This window comes from Aethalodelphis obliquidens, unplaced genomic scaffold (genome assembly GCF_003676395.1).
Source record: "Aethalodelphis obliquidens isolate GAN/ISIS:26980383/991018 unplaced genomic scaffold, ASM367639v1 scaffold32, whole genome shotgun sequence".
Taxonomy (NCBI): domain Eukaryota; kingdom Metazoa; phylum Chordata; class Mammalia; order Artiodactyla; family Delphinidae; genus Aethalodelphis; species Aethalodelphis obliquidens.
Genome location: NW_020837976.1, coordinates 9,199,251 through 9,216,339, shown reverse-complemented (window position 1 = coordinate 9,216,339; position 17,089 = coordinate 9,199,251). Strand labels below are relative to the sequence as shown.

Here is a 17,089-nt window from a genome sequence, read left to right as displayed (position 1 = left end):
GCATTTGAAATACCATTTCTATCAGAGAGAAAATAAAATCACTGCACCATTTCAGCTTTAAGTCAACGTCTAGTTTTATAAGAGCTGTAAAATGTCTGGGCCCTCATCGGTGGTAAATAGTAAGTTGAACCTTCTCCGAGAGTCAGATGACCCTTAGGCCGGTCTTCTAAATAAGGCCAGAAGAACACGGTCATGTTTTTGCATTATCTTCAGGTTCAGAATAATTTTCCTTAGTAAGAATGAGCTATAAAAATATTTTAGGAATTGCTTTCCCACAACTCCATAAAACCACCTGCAGAAACTTTCTGACCACTCTTGCTAAAGGCTTAGTGAAGAATCACCTCTCTCTTTAGCAAAGGATAAAAGTCAATATTGGCTAAGTGAGAGCACAGAATTTATGTAGCACTGTTCATATCGACAAAAGATCACTTGCTATTTAAAATACCAAATGTATTTTACACTGATGTTCATATACTTGTCCTTTTTTTAAAGCCACTGAATTATGAAGAAATCCGTCAAGTGATCCTGGAAATTGGAGTAGGCAATGAAGCTCCATTTACTGGAGATGTGACACTCAGAATGGCAAACATGAACAGAGCCATGGTCACAGTTAATGTGAAGGATCAGGACGAAGGGCCTGAATGCAGACCTGCAGTCCAACGTGTACAGATTAAAGAAAACTCCCCAGTGGGTTCAAAGATCGATGGATATAAGGCATATGACCCTGACACTAAAAGTAGCAGTGGTTTAAGGTACAAAGAAATCTATAACCACATACTAATTATGTATTTGTAATAATGAGACAGTAATATATTTTAATACATTTTATAGTGCTAAAAACTATTTTTACTTTTTATTAACAGGTACAAATTATTGCATGACCCGAAAGGGTGGTTCACCATTAATGAAATTACGGGCTCACTCGAAACTTCCAAAATCTTAGACAGGGAGGCTGTAACTCCCAGAAGTGCCTTGTATAATGTTACAGTCCTGGCAATAGATAAAGGTAAGACACCAGCTTTCATCTGGTATGTTATAAAAGAATTAGAGAATAAACTTCATTTATTCTTGTGCAGAATTATCCTTGTGCTAAGTATATAGAATTCTTAGAAATTACTTTAAAGATTGTTTCTATTTATCTTAATCATCAAACAAGGTGAAACTGCTTGGTGACATGAAACCATGCCTTATTTATCTTTATATCCCTAGCATGGCAGCATCTTAAATGCCTATAGATCTCTATGTCAGAGGACAGAGATGAAACTTAAGTCTAGGACTAGAGGAAATGGTCTCACCAGACTCTTCTAGATCTCTTTACATCATTTTAAATTGAGCTGTTAAATAGCTCAGCTGACTATTAAGTCAAAATAATTCTTTCCTTGAATTCTGTTCCTTAAAGTAACCCAGAGTTTCTCAATCCTGGCTACGTATTAAAATAATTTGGGACATTTAAAAAAATATCAAGGTGTAGACACTACCTCAGACCAACTGAATCAGAATCCCTGGTTGGGGAGCCTGAGCATCGTATATTTTTTAAAATCTCCCTAAGTGGTTTAAATGTGTACCAGGATTAGAGTAACTTTTCTGTAGTCACTTTACTGTTCCTTAACATCTGGACCAAACGAAACCCAAGGAAATAGAGAGTTTGAAATTCAGACATTTGGTTTTACTTTTTGGTAATAATTCTGGTAAAAGTTTTATGGCCAGTTATATCTGATACTATCAACAGCATACTCATTTTAGGTGATCTACAGGTTTCATTTATCCATCTGCCTTCTTATTTACCATTTTCTCTAATGATCAGAGTTTATTTAAAAAAAAAACCCATACATCCTATGTAGAATCTAGTTGATTATTTTTCTTAAGAAACTATAAAAGTCTATGAACTACACTAAACTTTTTTCCTTTCTTCCTAGATAGTAGATCATGTACTGGAACCATTGAAGTTAAAATTGTAGATGAGAATGATAATCCGCCAGAAATACTTCAAAATTATCTAGTAATTTGCAAACCAAAGATGGAACATGTTGACATTTCAGCCGTTGATCCTGACGAGCCCATGCACGGTGCTCCATTTCACTTCAGCTTGGCAAAAGCTTCTCCAGAAATCAACAGACTATGGACCCTTGCCAAAGTTAATGGTATTTCATCAAAAATAATGATTTATATGCTCTGAAATAAGTGAGAATGGATTTACTGCTTTACTCACGTGAAGCATAATGTAAAATGGATTCTCATGAACATATTTTAGAAGTAACTTTTGCACACATTGTGTGGGACCTGTGTTTTATATTGTACATAAAATGAAACAAAATCATAATTTTTATGAAGGCAGAATTTACATTTACAACAAAGACAAAAAATCCTTGTTAAAATATCGAGCAACTTATCATTAAAATAAACTGTTCTTGCTGTGTTTTTGAAGTAACTACTGTGCGATGAGGAAAGAACAGAAGGTGGGAGGCTTAAATTTTAGTGTAAGCAGACTCTGGAAATAAGGGGTCTGGGTATGTGGGATAAGCACTCTATAACATTCTGGAAGGAAACATGGTGGGCTGTGGACAGAGGCCTGGCACTGAAGCCTGCAGTGCAGACTGCTACAGTAGTGGTTTCTGAGGTGTACAGTTTTCTATGTTATAGCCATAGTTCCCTGCTGTTTTGTTGCTATGCTGTGCTCTTTCATGCAATTCAGCTTTTGCATATGCTGTTCCTTCTGCCTAGACTACCTCCTTCCCACTTCTTAGCTTGATATTAATTCATAATATTTATGGAGCACCTACTGTCTACCTGTTGTATCTACATGTAATCTACGTGTTGTATTCTTATTTGTTTACCTTTCTGCTCTAATACATGACTTTCTCAGAACATTTGTAACCCATCTGTGTATTTCCAGCACCTAGCCCAGTGCTTGGTAGACACTAACTGCTTAATAAATGTTTGTTTAATCAATAATTGATAAACAAATATGCATGAAATCAGGAAAATACTAGGGCAATAAGTAAATCAGGGTTGTTAGAGTTTAGAAGGTTTTAGTAGGAATGCCGAGAGATTTGGCGGGAGTGGTGATGAAGGGCCTTATGTACTAGCTGAGGAGGCTGACCTTTGTATGGTTGGTGACAGCAGGTACGCATTGAGAGTGTACAAGTAAGGCAATGCTGTACCAGGTTTATGTCTTAAAAACAGTGACATTGATAACAGTTAGGAGGGCAGTTTGAAGAGTGCAGAGTTGAGTAGCAGGGAAAGTCAGAGGCTGCTGCACTAGTACGAGTGAATGGACATGAATATGGCTCTTGGTCTTGCGGTAATGAATAAGCCTGTGGTCTTGAGGGACGAGAGAGATTTGAAGGATTTTACTTTAAACACAATATAATCCTGAAAAGTTCCAAATAAACCTTAGTGGTAATTCACATTCCTCTGGGGAGCTTTGTGTCTGAGGTGTAGCCAGAAATCTTTGAAGTTCTCAACAGCTCTAACCGTGCATTTAAGAAAGGCTTAGAAATTACAGATCACTTCCAGGAGGTGCATTATGGTATTTTGTCATTTCACTTATTGAAAAACCCAAAAGATTGCAATTGCCATTGAAAGTGTGTGGAGCTTTTGGTCAGTTGATAATAAAGTCATTGAAATAAGGTAGCAAGTTCATTGGGGAAATATCGCTGTTCGTAAAAACTTGTATTGTTAGGATATAGATATGTCTGTGTTTATGTAAGCCTTATACCTAGCCTGGGTGATGTTAATTAGTTTTCTGGTATTGAGATTACTTCCACAGGGAAGGTGTTAAATACCAAGGGTCAGTTGCCCTTTGAGAAATTACCTTATACATAAAGACAGTGGACAGGTACCAGAAGATAAATGGATAAGAAAATATGAACTTAAGACATCTCTTGTGTGTAACTATTGGTGTTAATTTTTTATGAGTACCATAAACTGGTACTTTAGAGAAATGCTTGGAGTGTATGTCAAGAGCCAATCATTAGCTTGTAGATAAGGGAGGAAATAAGGGAATACTAAATATTGCTGAAAGGCTGCTGGGTCACTCCAATGCCAAATTATTTCTTTAAGCCTCTCTTCTAAAAAGTTACAGTGGGCAACATACATCTGGTGATATTAGTGCCTGAAAAGGTTGAAGATCGTCATCTTTTTTTATCCATTTTCACATGGAAGGTGGTTCTTTGAGAATAGTGTCTTTAAAAATAGGTGTGGCGGAACAGATGTTAGAGGAGGAATCAATGTTCATTAAAAATATCATTCTTTTCTTTCAGATACAGCTGCCCGTCTTTCATATCGGAAAAATGCCAAATTTCAAGAGTATTCTATTTCCATTACCGTAAAAGATGTAGAAGGTCAATCTGCAACAAAAACCTTGAGAGTGAACCTCTGTGATTGTACTTACCCAGATCAATGTCGCATGGCTGCAGGAGCGATACTTGGCACGTGGGCGATCCTTGCGATACTTCTGGGTATAGCATTGCTTTTCTGTAAGTCCTTTTACTTACCTGACTTTGAAATATAAAATAAATATCTGAGTGCAGGAAAAGGTCTTTGAAAAGAAATCTTGTCCAGCTATCTGTCAGGTGTGAGTCCCCTTTACAAATTCTTTTTGTATTATTTTCTGAGTTCTGAGTGAATATTTTCTGTGAGAAGAAGCAAAATCCTTTTTGAGATCAAAGATTTCATTCTTGGACAGAACTGTTGAAAATGCCTTAGATTTTGCCAAACCTGTCAATGTATAGCTTTTATTTCTTGGTCCTCATACTACCCCTTTTAAGGCTAAATCAAACAATCTAAAACTTCTGCCATATGCAAGTCCACTAAAAGCCACTTTCGTGTCATGTCATTTTCATTTCAGCTACAGACTTATGGGAGGTGTTCAAATCACAGCAATATCTCTTCTTGGGTGTATCCTACCAGGTTGATTAAATTCTATTAACCTCCTCCTAACCAGTTATGTAGTTCCCAATGGTGCCGTATTTTTTCTTCTCTTTTCATTTCCATTCAATCCTTCAGCTTATTTTAGCTGTTGTTCCTTTATTCTGTGATAGGACTAGTGGTTAAGAGTAAGACTCTGGAACCAGACTGTCTGGGTTTGGACCCTAGCTCTATTATTTGTAAGACATGTGACCTGGGGCAAGTTACTTCACTGTGCTTCAGTTTCCTCATCTGTAAAAAGGGATAATTGTAGTAGGTTATTTTATGGGGTAGCACCGGAGGTTCATTGAGTTAATGCATGTGAAGAGCTTAAAACAGTGCATGGTACATTTCTAATAAGTGTTTATTATTTTTTATCAACTCAAAAAAATATATATATATTGAACACCTACTATATACCAGAACTGTCTAGGTGCTTGGGATTCATCAATGAACAAAGCAGACAAAAGCAAACAAGCCAAAACAAAGTCTTCCTTGTGACAGTAAAGTAATAAATAAATTAAATGCTGTGGAGGAAAAAAATAGAGCCAGATAATTAGGGTCTCTGGTGCTGTAAAGTGTGTGTGGGTGAGTGCGGGGGATGGGTGCTAGTGATAGTAATTCTCAATAGATGGTTGGGCCAGCCTAACTGAGAAGGTTATCATTGATGGTTTTTGGAAAAGGTGAAAGAGTCAGCCAAGAATACTTAAGGAAGAGCTTTCAGTCAGAGGAGAAAGTCAGTTCAAAGGCCCTAAGGTGAGGGAATGCTTGAGAAATCAAGGAAGGCAGGGAGACCAGTGTGGCCTGAGAGTAGAGAGAGGATGAGGGAAGAGGAGTGTAGGAAGTGGAACCAGAAAGGTAACAAGGGGCCACACACAGTTGGCAAGGGTTGGTACACTTTTTCTGTGAAGGGCAAGATAGTATATATTTTAAACTTTGCAGGCCATATGGTTTCATTTGTAACCAATCAAATCTGCCCTTGTAGCGAGAGAGCAGCCATAGAAAACATTTAAACCGCAGGCATGGCTGTGTTCCATTAGAACTTTATTTATGGACACTAAAATTTGAATTTCATATAATTTTCCCATGTAATAAACTATTATTCTTTTGATTTTTTTCAGTCATTTAAACATATAAAACCCACAGCTCATGAGTCATACAAAACATGGTGGGCTGGATTTGGGGCCGTAGGTTGGCAATCCTTGGTATAGGGGCTTGTAGAACATTGTAAAGAGTTGTTGTTGCTCTTAGCTTTATTATCATATATTTCAACCTCCCACAATTATGATGCAGAATGAAAATTCTGAATAGGCAAAATACAAAGTAAGTTTAATTAAGATACTTGGAGATAAATCTATTCTGGGAAGAAAAGTCTGCTTTGTTATCTTTTCAAAATATTGGCAAACCATTCTTTTGGGAATCAGTAAATCTCTTTAAAGTCTTTGTCTTAAAAAATGTCATTGGGGCTTCCCTGGTGGCACAGTGGTTGAGAGTCCGCCTGCCGATGCAGGGGACGCAGGTTCGTGCCCCAGTCCGGGGGGATCCCACGTGCCGCGGAGCGGCTGGGCCCGTGAGCCATGGCCCACGGAGCCTGTGCTCTGCAACGGGAGAGGCTGCAGCGGTGAGAGGCCCGCGTACCGAAAAAAAAAAAAAAAAAAAAAAAAGTCATTGATTTTTTAAAAATTCATGATTCAAAATACTTAAATGATGGGTGGAATCCAAACTCTTGAAGATATGTGTATCAAAATATACATATAATCGCTTTAAATGTTAAAATCTAAGCTAAATCATGGCCTGTTCATTTAGAAGGGCCAGGGTAGTTTGTGGGACACCATGCTCAGTGACTTGTTTTCCTCCTGTGCACCTTAGGTAATAAGAAATAAAAGATGAGTATTTTATTGTGTGCATGTTAAACATTTTTGTTTTTGTTTTTAACTCAGCTATATTGCTAACTGTAGTATGTGGACTTGTTAGTGCCAGAAATAAAAAAAGTTTTCCTGAAGATGTGGCACAGCAAAACTTAATCATCTCAAACACAGAAGCACCTGGAGATGATAAAGTGGTAAGTAATTTTTTTTTTGAATTTTTGAATTTTATTTTATTAATTTTTTTATACGGCTATTTATCTCTGAGTAGTTCCCACAATTTCTTTAACTCATCCTCATGAAGTTATTTCAGAATTTAGGAGTTAATTTCTATTTTTCATTTGATCAGATTCTGTAGACATAAATATGTTATCTGTCAATATTCAAATATTTTTATAGGGCATTTATTAAACCAGATGTATTGTTTTAGTTATCTTTTTTCTACTCTCTAGTGTTATGGTTTAAAACTTATTATTTGATGTTGTGAATTTATTATAAGAAGAATCTTTTTGACTGCTCTCTACAATGTATATTTTCAGATATTGTTCGTTTATCTAACTCTTTGACCATTTATAATAGGAAGAACTTGCTGCAAGTTCTCAAGATAAACTAAAAATATCAAAAAGATACATGTTTACAAAAAAGTGTGTGTTTGGGGGGGCAGATTGGAACAATACTGCCACTTTCTTTTCTTACATATTTCTTGGGACCTCTGAGGTGCTTGGCACTATGCTTCTTGTTCTGCGGGAAGTATGTAAAAAATTATTACAAGGTATGTTCTTCCCTCAAAAAGATTTCAATTCATTCTTGAGAAATTGAAAAATAAATAGGAATGTGACAGTAAACTATTAGCCCCAATATGATAGGACACTGGTGGAGTTCAAAGATACTGATGATACATAAGTATATTCATGATGTCTGGATATCAACCAGAAAGGCCTGGTGGAAGAGGTACAGATTACTCTGTACCATAAAGAACACGAAGGGTTTGAAAGTGAAGAGATGGAGAAAAACAACCTAATGAATAAAAAAGGAGATGACAAAGTTTAGGGATTATTCACCAAATAGTAAATAAATTGATTTGAAATGGAAGAAATGATGTTTTGGACTAGAGGCTTGACACTTAGGTTCTGGAGGGAGAAGATATAATAAGAGAGGGATGGGGGATGAAACTTTTTTGTGGCACACTAAGGATTTTGGATTTATTCTCTTGGTAAGGGAGAGCCAGTCCAGGCTTTCTGCACGAAAGTGGCATAACGTGAGCAGTGTGATGCTGAATCAGTAGGGTGACCAACAAGAACAGGAAGACGTTAGGAATGGGGAGGATAAAGGATTAGGATCTTTTGATAATTTAAGCATGAGATAACTCTACTAGGAAAATGGTTATTGGAAAATTAAAATAGGGATGGATAAGAAATATTTTAAATGTATAAATAAAATTGTTTTCTTTTAAGTAATAAAATAAAAAGTGGAGTCAATGTGACAGAAGCTATAGCCTGGGACAGTGACTTTATATCAGGCCTTTTCTGTATCTCAAGGTGACGATGCCTTTCTTATCGACTATTTCTTTCGCTTCCTTCCCACCATCAGGCAAAATCATGACTCCTCTATGCTTGACATGCCTATGTGTGGAACCCTGTAATTATCTCTCCATTCAGGAAATAGATTTAGCCCCATGATTGTCCTTGACTCATAGTAAGCTCTTATTTTATATCTGAGAATGAAATGATTGAGCTGTACTTAATTTTTTTTCTTTGCCATTTGGTGCTGGAGTCGGTGGCATTGATTGGCCACTTCACCATAACATATACCTATTTACCTGTTCTCTATTAGGAACACTTCTCAAAAGGACTTGAAATTGTTAATTTATACCAGTATATAATTTTAGGCATATTTTTACAAAATGCAACAAAATTTCACGGTGAATGTGTAAACTCATTTTAATACAATGAGTAAAGGTGGTAACTTTAGTTTTGAATCTGAGTTTAAGTCAAAGGCATTCAGATGGGGTTAGGAGTTGTGTGAAAATCAGGACTGGAAAAGTAAATTTGAAAATCACTAACATGGAGAAGGAGTTGTTGATGCCCTATGAGAATAAACTTGGAGGAGGGAACAGAGATTAGAGAATGTGAAACAGTACTGTGGATTCAGCTTTGATTTTAGTTTATTTTCAATTCTCCCTTTATTAGCTTAGAAATATGATCTCAATATGTATTTATAATGACAAAATTATACCCATCAAGGAGATTTGACAAACAGGATTTGTGTGTGTGTGTGTGTGAGTGATAGAATTTTACTGTAGCAGCGACCTAAGCAAAAAATGTAGGGTAGCAGTGCCACCAAATGGCTACTGTTCAGTTCTCTTTTCTGGTATTTTTTTCAAAGGCAGTAAAATAATATGTTTGACTTTTATAGATATATTTCAGATTCAGTAAATTATCTGAACTTGAAAATCTTTGTTTTGATAGAGACTCTGCATATTAGATAGAAAAAGTAAATTGGTAAGAAGATGACACAGTGACACCTGATTATAGTGGAGGTCTTGTCATGAAAGTGATGGTTTAGAATTCAAACTGACATGCAGAGGTTATTGCTGTAACTAAACATCTCACCTGTGGCCTGGAGGGTTGGTGTTCAGTTCCAGCATTAAGTTAATGTTTAATCAAGTCTTTTCCATTTCAAAATATTCCCTTGACTCTTTGTCCTCCCCTAGATCCCTCCATATTTCTTTTTCTTTGAAACTGAATTTTTTGAGAGAAATATTTTTTACTCGATTTCTCTATGACATTACTTCCTGTTCATTCCGCACTCCGTGGAAATTCTTTTGACACAGATCACCACTGGCCACTTTTTTACTTGACTCTCATGGGTGCTTACTTTATTTGAACCAGTTCTTACCCTACTTGGATTTTTTCTACACCATTGATCTCCTTACCGTAATCCTCTCTTGGCTAGAGAGTCATGGCTTTTTGGTTCCGTATTATCTCAGTGGCTATTCCACATCAATTCTGTCACAGCTCTAATTCCTTTATCCACCCTTTAAAACATGATGTTTCTTGTCGTTCTATTCTTAGCCTTTTTTTCTTTTGGTCTGCAGTTTTCTCTGGGTGATATAATTTATTCCCATGGCTTCAACTCCCCCCTACATGGAAGTGACTCCCAGAATTATACTCCAGCTCAGATCTCTCACCTGAGCTCCAGACCACATATTCATATACTCATTTTGGAAATCCACAGGTTTCTCATTTACCACGTCCAAAACTGAATTGCTCACCCTCCTCTCACCCGCAAGTGCATCCTTCCTCCCTGTTTCAGTGAATCATACCATCTATCTAGTTGCACAAGCAGGACACATAGGAATAACTCCTGACCCTTCCCTTTGCTGCCTCATCCGTCTAACCACCAGTAAGCACTCTATGGAGTCCATCCTCTTCTTTTAATCATCGCTGCTTCGACTTTGGCTTAGATCCTTATCATTTTTCACCTATAATGTTTCACTGACTGATATCCATGACTCTAAACTTGTCTCCTTCTTATTTGTCTTTCACATTATTGCCTAAAATGATTTTTTTTAAATATGTCCCTTGCCTGTTATTAAAACCATTCTTTTTGTCCCCATAATCTTCAAGATAGTCTAAAAATTTTAGCATGGCATATAGATCTTTATGTCCTCTGGCCTTTTATAACCTCTCTAGCTTCCTCTCTCTCTTTGAACTTTCTGTGGTAGGCATTCTCGACAGGCTGAAGTTGGGAACCCCCAAGGAACCCCATTTGGCTTTGCCTCTAGACCCTCTTACAGATAATGCATTCTTCCTCCTATTTCTCAGTAGGAATCCCTCAGCTCAGAGTTTTCCCAGTTTGCTCCACTTACTTTCTCCGAGTTTGAATTTTCATGCTCTTCCTCTGTGTCCCTATAGCATTCTGTGTTCACCTGTACATCAGCATGATCACATTCTTAAAGTAACTGTCTATTTTTCTGCCTCATTGGAGTAAGAGCTTCTTGAAGCCACTGAGGGACCTTGTCTCTATCTTTGCATCTAATTGGAAAGTGATAAATGTCTGTTGAATGAATGAATGAATAAAAGGTTGAGTAAACGAGCTGTCTCCTTTGCCTTCTTGCGACTTTACTTGGAATCCATTTCCTCCCTATATGAACTGTCTTATTTTATCTTATTTCAGTGTTCTCCCAGTGGCTTTACGACCCATACAGTCAACAACTCTAGCCAAGGCTTTTGTGGTACTATGGGATCAGAAGTTCAAAATGGCAGGCAGGAAACCATTGAAATGGTAAAAGGAGGAAACCAGACCTTGGAATTGTGCCAGGGGGCCGGGCATCATCACACCCTGGATTCCTGCAGAGGAGGCACTGTGGAGATGGACCACTCGGAGTGGTACAATTTCACTCAGCCCCGCCTTGGTGAAGTGAGTTTTCTTGAGTGTTTCGACCCTGAAATTTAAATGTCCAAGTGGAGGACATTAGGAAATTGAGATTAATATATATTTTCAGAAACTTCTTTTTCAGATTCTCCAATGTATCCTTTCTCTCTCACTCTCTGATTATTTTTGCCCCTGCTCTTTGATTTTGTTACAGTATTTGATATAAAAGTTTTTATTTCATGTGTCACATTTCTCTTAATTTCTAAAATCTCATGAAAATTGGAGGATTCTACTATCCCTCACTAAAGTTGCATTTCATTTTTAGGTGTGTGTTTATCTCATGAACTCTTTTAATATAGAAGAATAGGGAAAAAACCTCATTCTCCACAATCACAAAAATCCCCAAATCAAATCTGCATCTCTCTGTGAAAAGAAAGCGTCTGTACAGAATTCTGGAGTGAATATTAAATAATATGGTTCATATGAACTATTTTTTCATGTAAAAAGCATCATGCATATATAAACTGTTTTCTAATTCAGAGGAAAGCAAGGATGTGAAAGATAGGGGGGTTCAATAAGGGATTTTCATTCCTGGCAGCACATCAAAATTCCCTGGGAAGCTTTGAAAAAATACTAATGCCTGTGCTTCACCTTGAAAGATTCCAATTCTAATTGGTTTAGCTTTTGTTTTTTTAAGCTCCTCAGGTGATTCAAACGTGCAGCCTGAGTAGAGGACCACTGAATTAAGTATTCTTTCTGGTACGAAGTTTTCACTTCTTCTATCAGAGAGTACCAGTGCTGTTGTAATACAAACACTGGTCCAGAAACCCTAAAGCCTTTGATGGACTGTAGATGGGCAACATTCCGTGACATGGCTGTAGGTTATCATAGGTCCACAGCATATTTATTTTTTTCATCAAATTCAAATGTTAATCCCTTTTCTGTTTCTAGACAGTCAGTAGCCATGTAAGATCAGGCTGAGGAGGAGGGAAGCTTAAGAAACACTCTTAGGGGTGTTCTCCAATGTGCATGTCAGGTAATGGGACGTGAGGCTAAAATGGTCATGAAGAGAGGCACTTGCTAACGTAAGCCAAGGTAATAAGCGCTGGGTTTGAGAGGGGATGTGTACACAGGTGAGAAAGGGGAGAGGTGCACGAGTTTGACAAGTTGGCACACAGGCCAGTGACAAAGAGCGAGGGTAAATGTGGCCGAATGCTTGGCCTCTATTCTGGCCAGGTTTTTGCAGTGTGAGTTATCTTGATTATTTTAAATTTCACTGAAACTTTTTGGTGCATCTTTTTATTTTGTCATGGTTTGGCTCTCTCGGAAGCTTGATTCTGAAGACAATGTGGTAATTACTGACATTATATCTGCAGATAATAGTGATTTTAGTTTATTGAACATGTACTATGTGCTGGACAAAATAAGGGTATTTTTCATGCATTATTATTTCATCACTTAATAATGATCCTGTGAGATAGTCATTGTCTGTATTCCTATTTTAGAAACGAGGAAACTGAGAGTTAAAGATGTTCAGTATTATAACTTGCTCAAAGTCATGTAGCTAGTTGGTAAAGCCAAGCTATGACTCCAAATCAGGACTGCTTGACTATCCAAGCTCAAATTCCTAACCGCTATGCATATTGCCGCCGTTTTGTGGACTAGCCTGACCTCTAGATATAAAATTTAGGGGTAAGAATTTAGTAATAATTTAAATGTACTTAAATATAATGTGTATACATAATTTTTATGGATTTGTATGGATTACTAGAAATGTAAAATATACTGACTTTGTAGTATGGCTGTGATGTAGACCAACCATGTGCATTTTTTGTATGTAGGAATCCATTAGAGGACACACTGGTTAAAAATTAAACATAAAAGGTAAATGAAAAATAAATTTTATGTTTATCTTTCATTGTGTTTAAAACAATAATACAATCCCTTGTTTTTAAACTTTACAGAAACTGCATCTGTGTAATCAGGATGAAGACCACATGCCATCTGAAGATTATGTTCTTACGTATAACTATGAAGGAAGAGGGTCTCCAGCTGGTTCTGTAGGTTGCTGCAGTGAAAAACAGGAAGAGGATGGCCTTGACTTTTTAAATAATTTGGAAACCAAATTTACTGCCTTAGCAGAAACATGCACAAAGAAATAATGTTACAGTGCTACAATTAGACATATCTTTGTCAGACATTCTGGAGGTTTCTGAAAGGGATATTGTAAGATTTAATTTATATCTAGATATCTAGATATCTATGAATATGAATATGTATGAATTTTTCTAAAATTTTTGAATTATGCTACATACCAATTTCTACTTTAAAACAGTTTGTTACTTATCTTTTCAGGAAGTTTAAAATGTTAAAACAGATTTTGCCTCTTTTACTGCTGAGTAAATAGACAACCAGCAAATCTCATGCTATAGCACTGGAATTAAGGTCTATAAAGGACCTCCTCTTCTTTGCATATATTTTTCCAATAAATACATTGGCTAAATATTAGTCCAACAATAGAAGCTGTATTTGACTGACTATAGTAGAACAGCTCTCTGGGCTAGAAATTCCATCCTTATTCCAGCTTTAGATAAAAGTAGAATCTTAATCGTTATGGTAAATTATGTTGGATTTTTTTAGCTCTAAAAAATCAGTAGCACCTGGTCATTTGCTCTGAAGGCTACTAGAATTTTGTTTTTCTTCTGGGTAGCAATTAGATTATGAAGAGCAGTTCTAGATACTAGATTGCCCTAATAAGGTCTCAAAAACACAGAGCCACAATGTGAAAACTACACCAGGAAAGTGTAGACCAAAAAAAAAAAAAAATTTGTTGCTTTTATACTTTTGAAAGTGTGTTTTATATTTTACAAAAGTCCTGTTATGAGGAATATATCTAAATTTCCTTAATCTCGAGAAAGAAAACTATATTCACCATACAGAGTTATTGCCAGTATTTTAATGTAAAGATCTTCTGTTGAGATTGTAATCACAAGTCTTTTTCCTGAGATTCAGAACTACCTTTGATAACTTGCCAGTAATGAGAATTATGCTGAGAAAAAGTTGCTTTTCTTCTCTTGAGAATTATACTTTCATATTTTCATTTGCAAGTTTAGCACATATGGCTCTTTATTTTCTCTCGACAGTAGTCATTTGCAATTAGAATATCTTATCCTTAGATGGACTGTAGTTACACCATTGAATCAGTCTGAAGAAACAGACTCCCATCGTAGTTACAGTAGCAATGAGCATTAACATTCATTATTTCTATTCACTACCATTTTCAAATGAAATACATTATTCCTTATTAAAGCAGGTAAATATTACACAATGCTATAATGAATCAAATGAATATAGGGAAACTTAAACCTTAGGTGCAATTTAATATCTTCCAAGGTGTTGCTTAAATTTTGTGCTTCTCAAATTTGTTCACATGCTACAGCCTCTGGAAGGCCTTGCAAAATTCCCCAAAAGCAATGACGTTTAAACTTAAAATAATTAACATCTAATCTTATGATAAACGTAATAGCACATTATTATATACTCACTTCAAATGACAGCTTAAAAAATAGACAACAAATAATAGGTACCACTAGTTGAAGAAAAGTTTGAAAGAAAAATAATTAAGACTAAATTAACTTTAAGATATTGCAGCTATGAAGAATTGGGACCTGCTCCCCATACCCGACCCTGCAAAAAAAAATTCTTTATTTTACTTTGGAGGCAGAATTTGTTGAGCTAGCCCATGAAGTAGCAATGTTCGATAGGAATACAGTTTGAACTGGATATATGTATATATATATACACATACATACATATTGATGTTTATTGATTAATGGTCAAATATATAACCATTAATCATTAATGGTTAAATATATAACCACTAGTCATTAATGGTTAAATAATTAATCAATGCAACATTTAAAACAAAGTGAAAAACAACATTTTAAACAAAGTGAAAAACATTTAATTTTAAATGAGGCAGGGGTGTGGTGTATTCTATAATAAATATCCGGGATTTAAAAAATAGAGAACTTATGTTTGGTTCTTAGGTGCTGCATGATAACTAAGCATGTCAGGAAATAGTTCATGTACATTTATGTAATTTGTTTAAAATTGTATACAGTTAATTAAACTTTTCTGGTTTCAGTGGAAAGGCAAGAAGGGATCACGTGGGACTGTAGATTTGCTTTGCAGTCTCCTTCTGCATCTACAGACTGGGAGCAAACTGGTGACTGGCTATCACAGCTAGGGCTCCTTGACTTCCAGTGACAGGTTTCCAGAGATGAAATGTTTTTCTTGGAGCTAACACTAAAAACTTCTTTTAACCTAATTCTGGTAAAAATAAATCTTCTACAACCATTTTCATTGTCTCTCCTACCAATCGACATTTAAAAAAATATAGAGCCAAACAACCATGTTCTCTGGGTCAGATTTTAAAGGCTAAAGGGGGCTGGGGTGGGGTAAATCTTACGAAAGTGGGGCGTGACTGTCCTAAGACCTCAAATCTGTCACCTTTACACTGTGTTCTAATCCAAGCCTGGAAACTATAAAATGTCATTTCCCTAATCACTGCCTTGTTTTAAAGAGGCATAGATGTGATTCAAGGAAATCAGCCCTCCCATCAGGCCCCCTTTCTTTAATCTCTCTCCCAACCTTGTCAATAACACTTAGCTGGCAAATACTCCAGGCTGTCAATCAATCACCCTTCAGTATAAATTACTTTTTCCGGGTTTGCTTTCTTATGAGGATTTTTTAAATAATAGAGGAACTAAGAAGTTTGAATTCATGAAAGAAAAAGATCACGTGGTCAGGTGGGGACAGAGAACTCCAGGAGAGGGCAAGCCCAAGTGGAGTATTTGCACAGTCAGAGAGGAACATGAAAGCCCAGGCCTTCAAGGGCAAAAAGAGAGGCCACAAAAGGGACATGAGTGGTACACACTGAAGCAACATTGTTTGCTTCTTAATTTGTCCTAGGCCAGGCCCTTCCTTTTCCTCTTTTCGCAGGCCAGTGGCAGCTGCCATTTAAGTTTGGTGAAGTGTCACCAACGCTTTCTTATTTGGAGTGTGGAATCAAGAAGAGAGCTGACTCCTTGCTGAGTCTGAAAGTGTCTTCAGGACGGGCCTGAACTGGTTGTGCAGGACAAACACGGCATTCATGGGGAATACTGGATTCCTAATGAGGCCCTCTGGTCACTGAGCTAGATGTGTTCAATTAAACAGGTGTCTGAATTTTCTATTTGATGCTCCATTTTCTGTTTTCTAATTTGCTCCTGAAATCTAGCTTTTTAGACTTAGACATTTTAAAGAGTAATTTTCCTTTTAAGGGCTTCTTATTTTTAATGTAAACATTTATAACATATAGTATTCTTTTTTCCTCACATATGTAAGGTGAAAATTATGCTATTTTAGTGTGAAAGAAAATATCTTTCTGAAGCTTTAATTTTTCTTCCAGTGAATGTTCTTGAATTTTTATGTAAATGTACAATTATTTTTTTCTTATTTTTGTAAGGAAGCAGCTAACTATCTGTCTAAAATGCAGTGAGATTTTGCAACGTTTTTTAACAGAGCTTTAATTTTGCTGTTCAGAGAAGTTACTTTGCTTTTAGAGAAGCATGGCAGGTTAAAATAAGCAAAAATTTAATGTGTAACGCAATATTTACAGATCTGGGATATAATAAAACAATGTTAACTTGATTTCTTGTCTTTGCTGTTTTTAGAGATTAAATTATTCCAAGGTGGTCATGCTGCAAAATTGTGCTTAAGACTGGAATGGAAACAGATCCTTAGTAATAGTTTCATTGTATTTATAGGGAAATACTTTAGAGAAGGGGTCATTACCAAATTATCAACATCATTATACTATTTGGGAGGAGGTCACCATTTGGGGCACAGCTTTACAAATATTAACTGTCTGCTAACTGTCTGTCTATATATCTGTC

At 36.4% G+C, this 17,089-nt stretch overlaps 1 protein-coding gene across 2 annotated transcripts in view; it reads left to right on the top strand.

Annotated features, from left to right (window-relative positions):
• Window positions 1-16,844, top strand: part of DSC3 (desmocollin 3) — a 42,567-nt gene extending 25,723 nt beyond the window's left edge. Inside the window, exons 10-17 of one of the 2 annotated variants that reach the window (XM_027127661.1) lie at window positions 493-752; window positions 864-1,006; window positions 1,917-2,141; window positions 4,263-4,478; window positions 6,849-6,970; window positions 10,953-11,195; window positions 12,992-13,034; window positions 13,115-16,844. In XM_027127661.1, coding sequence (XP_026983462.1) covers window positions 493-752; window positions 864-1,006; window positions 1,917-2,141; window positions 4,263-4,478; window positions 6,849-6,970; window positions 10,953-11,195; window positions 12,992-13,018 — 1,236 coding nt within the window. In that variant the 3' untranslated portion in view covers window positions 13,019-13,034; window positions 13,115-16,844. The remainder of the gene's footprint in view (window positions 1-492; window positions 753-863; window positions 1,007-1,916; window positions 2,142-4,262; window positions 4,479-6,848; window positions 6,971-10,952; window positions 11,196-12,991; window positions 13,035-13,114) is intronic. The other variant, XM_027127660.1, reaches the window with a different exon arrangement.
• Window positions 16,845-17,089: the final 245 nt, after the last annotated feature.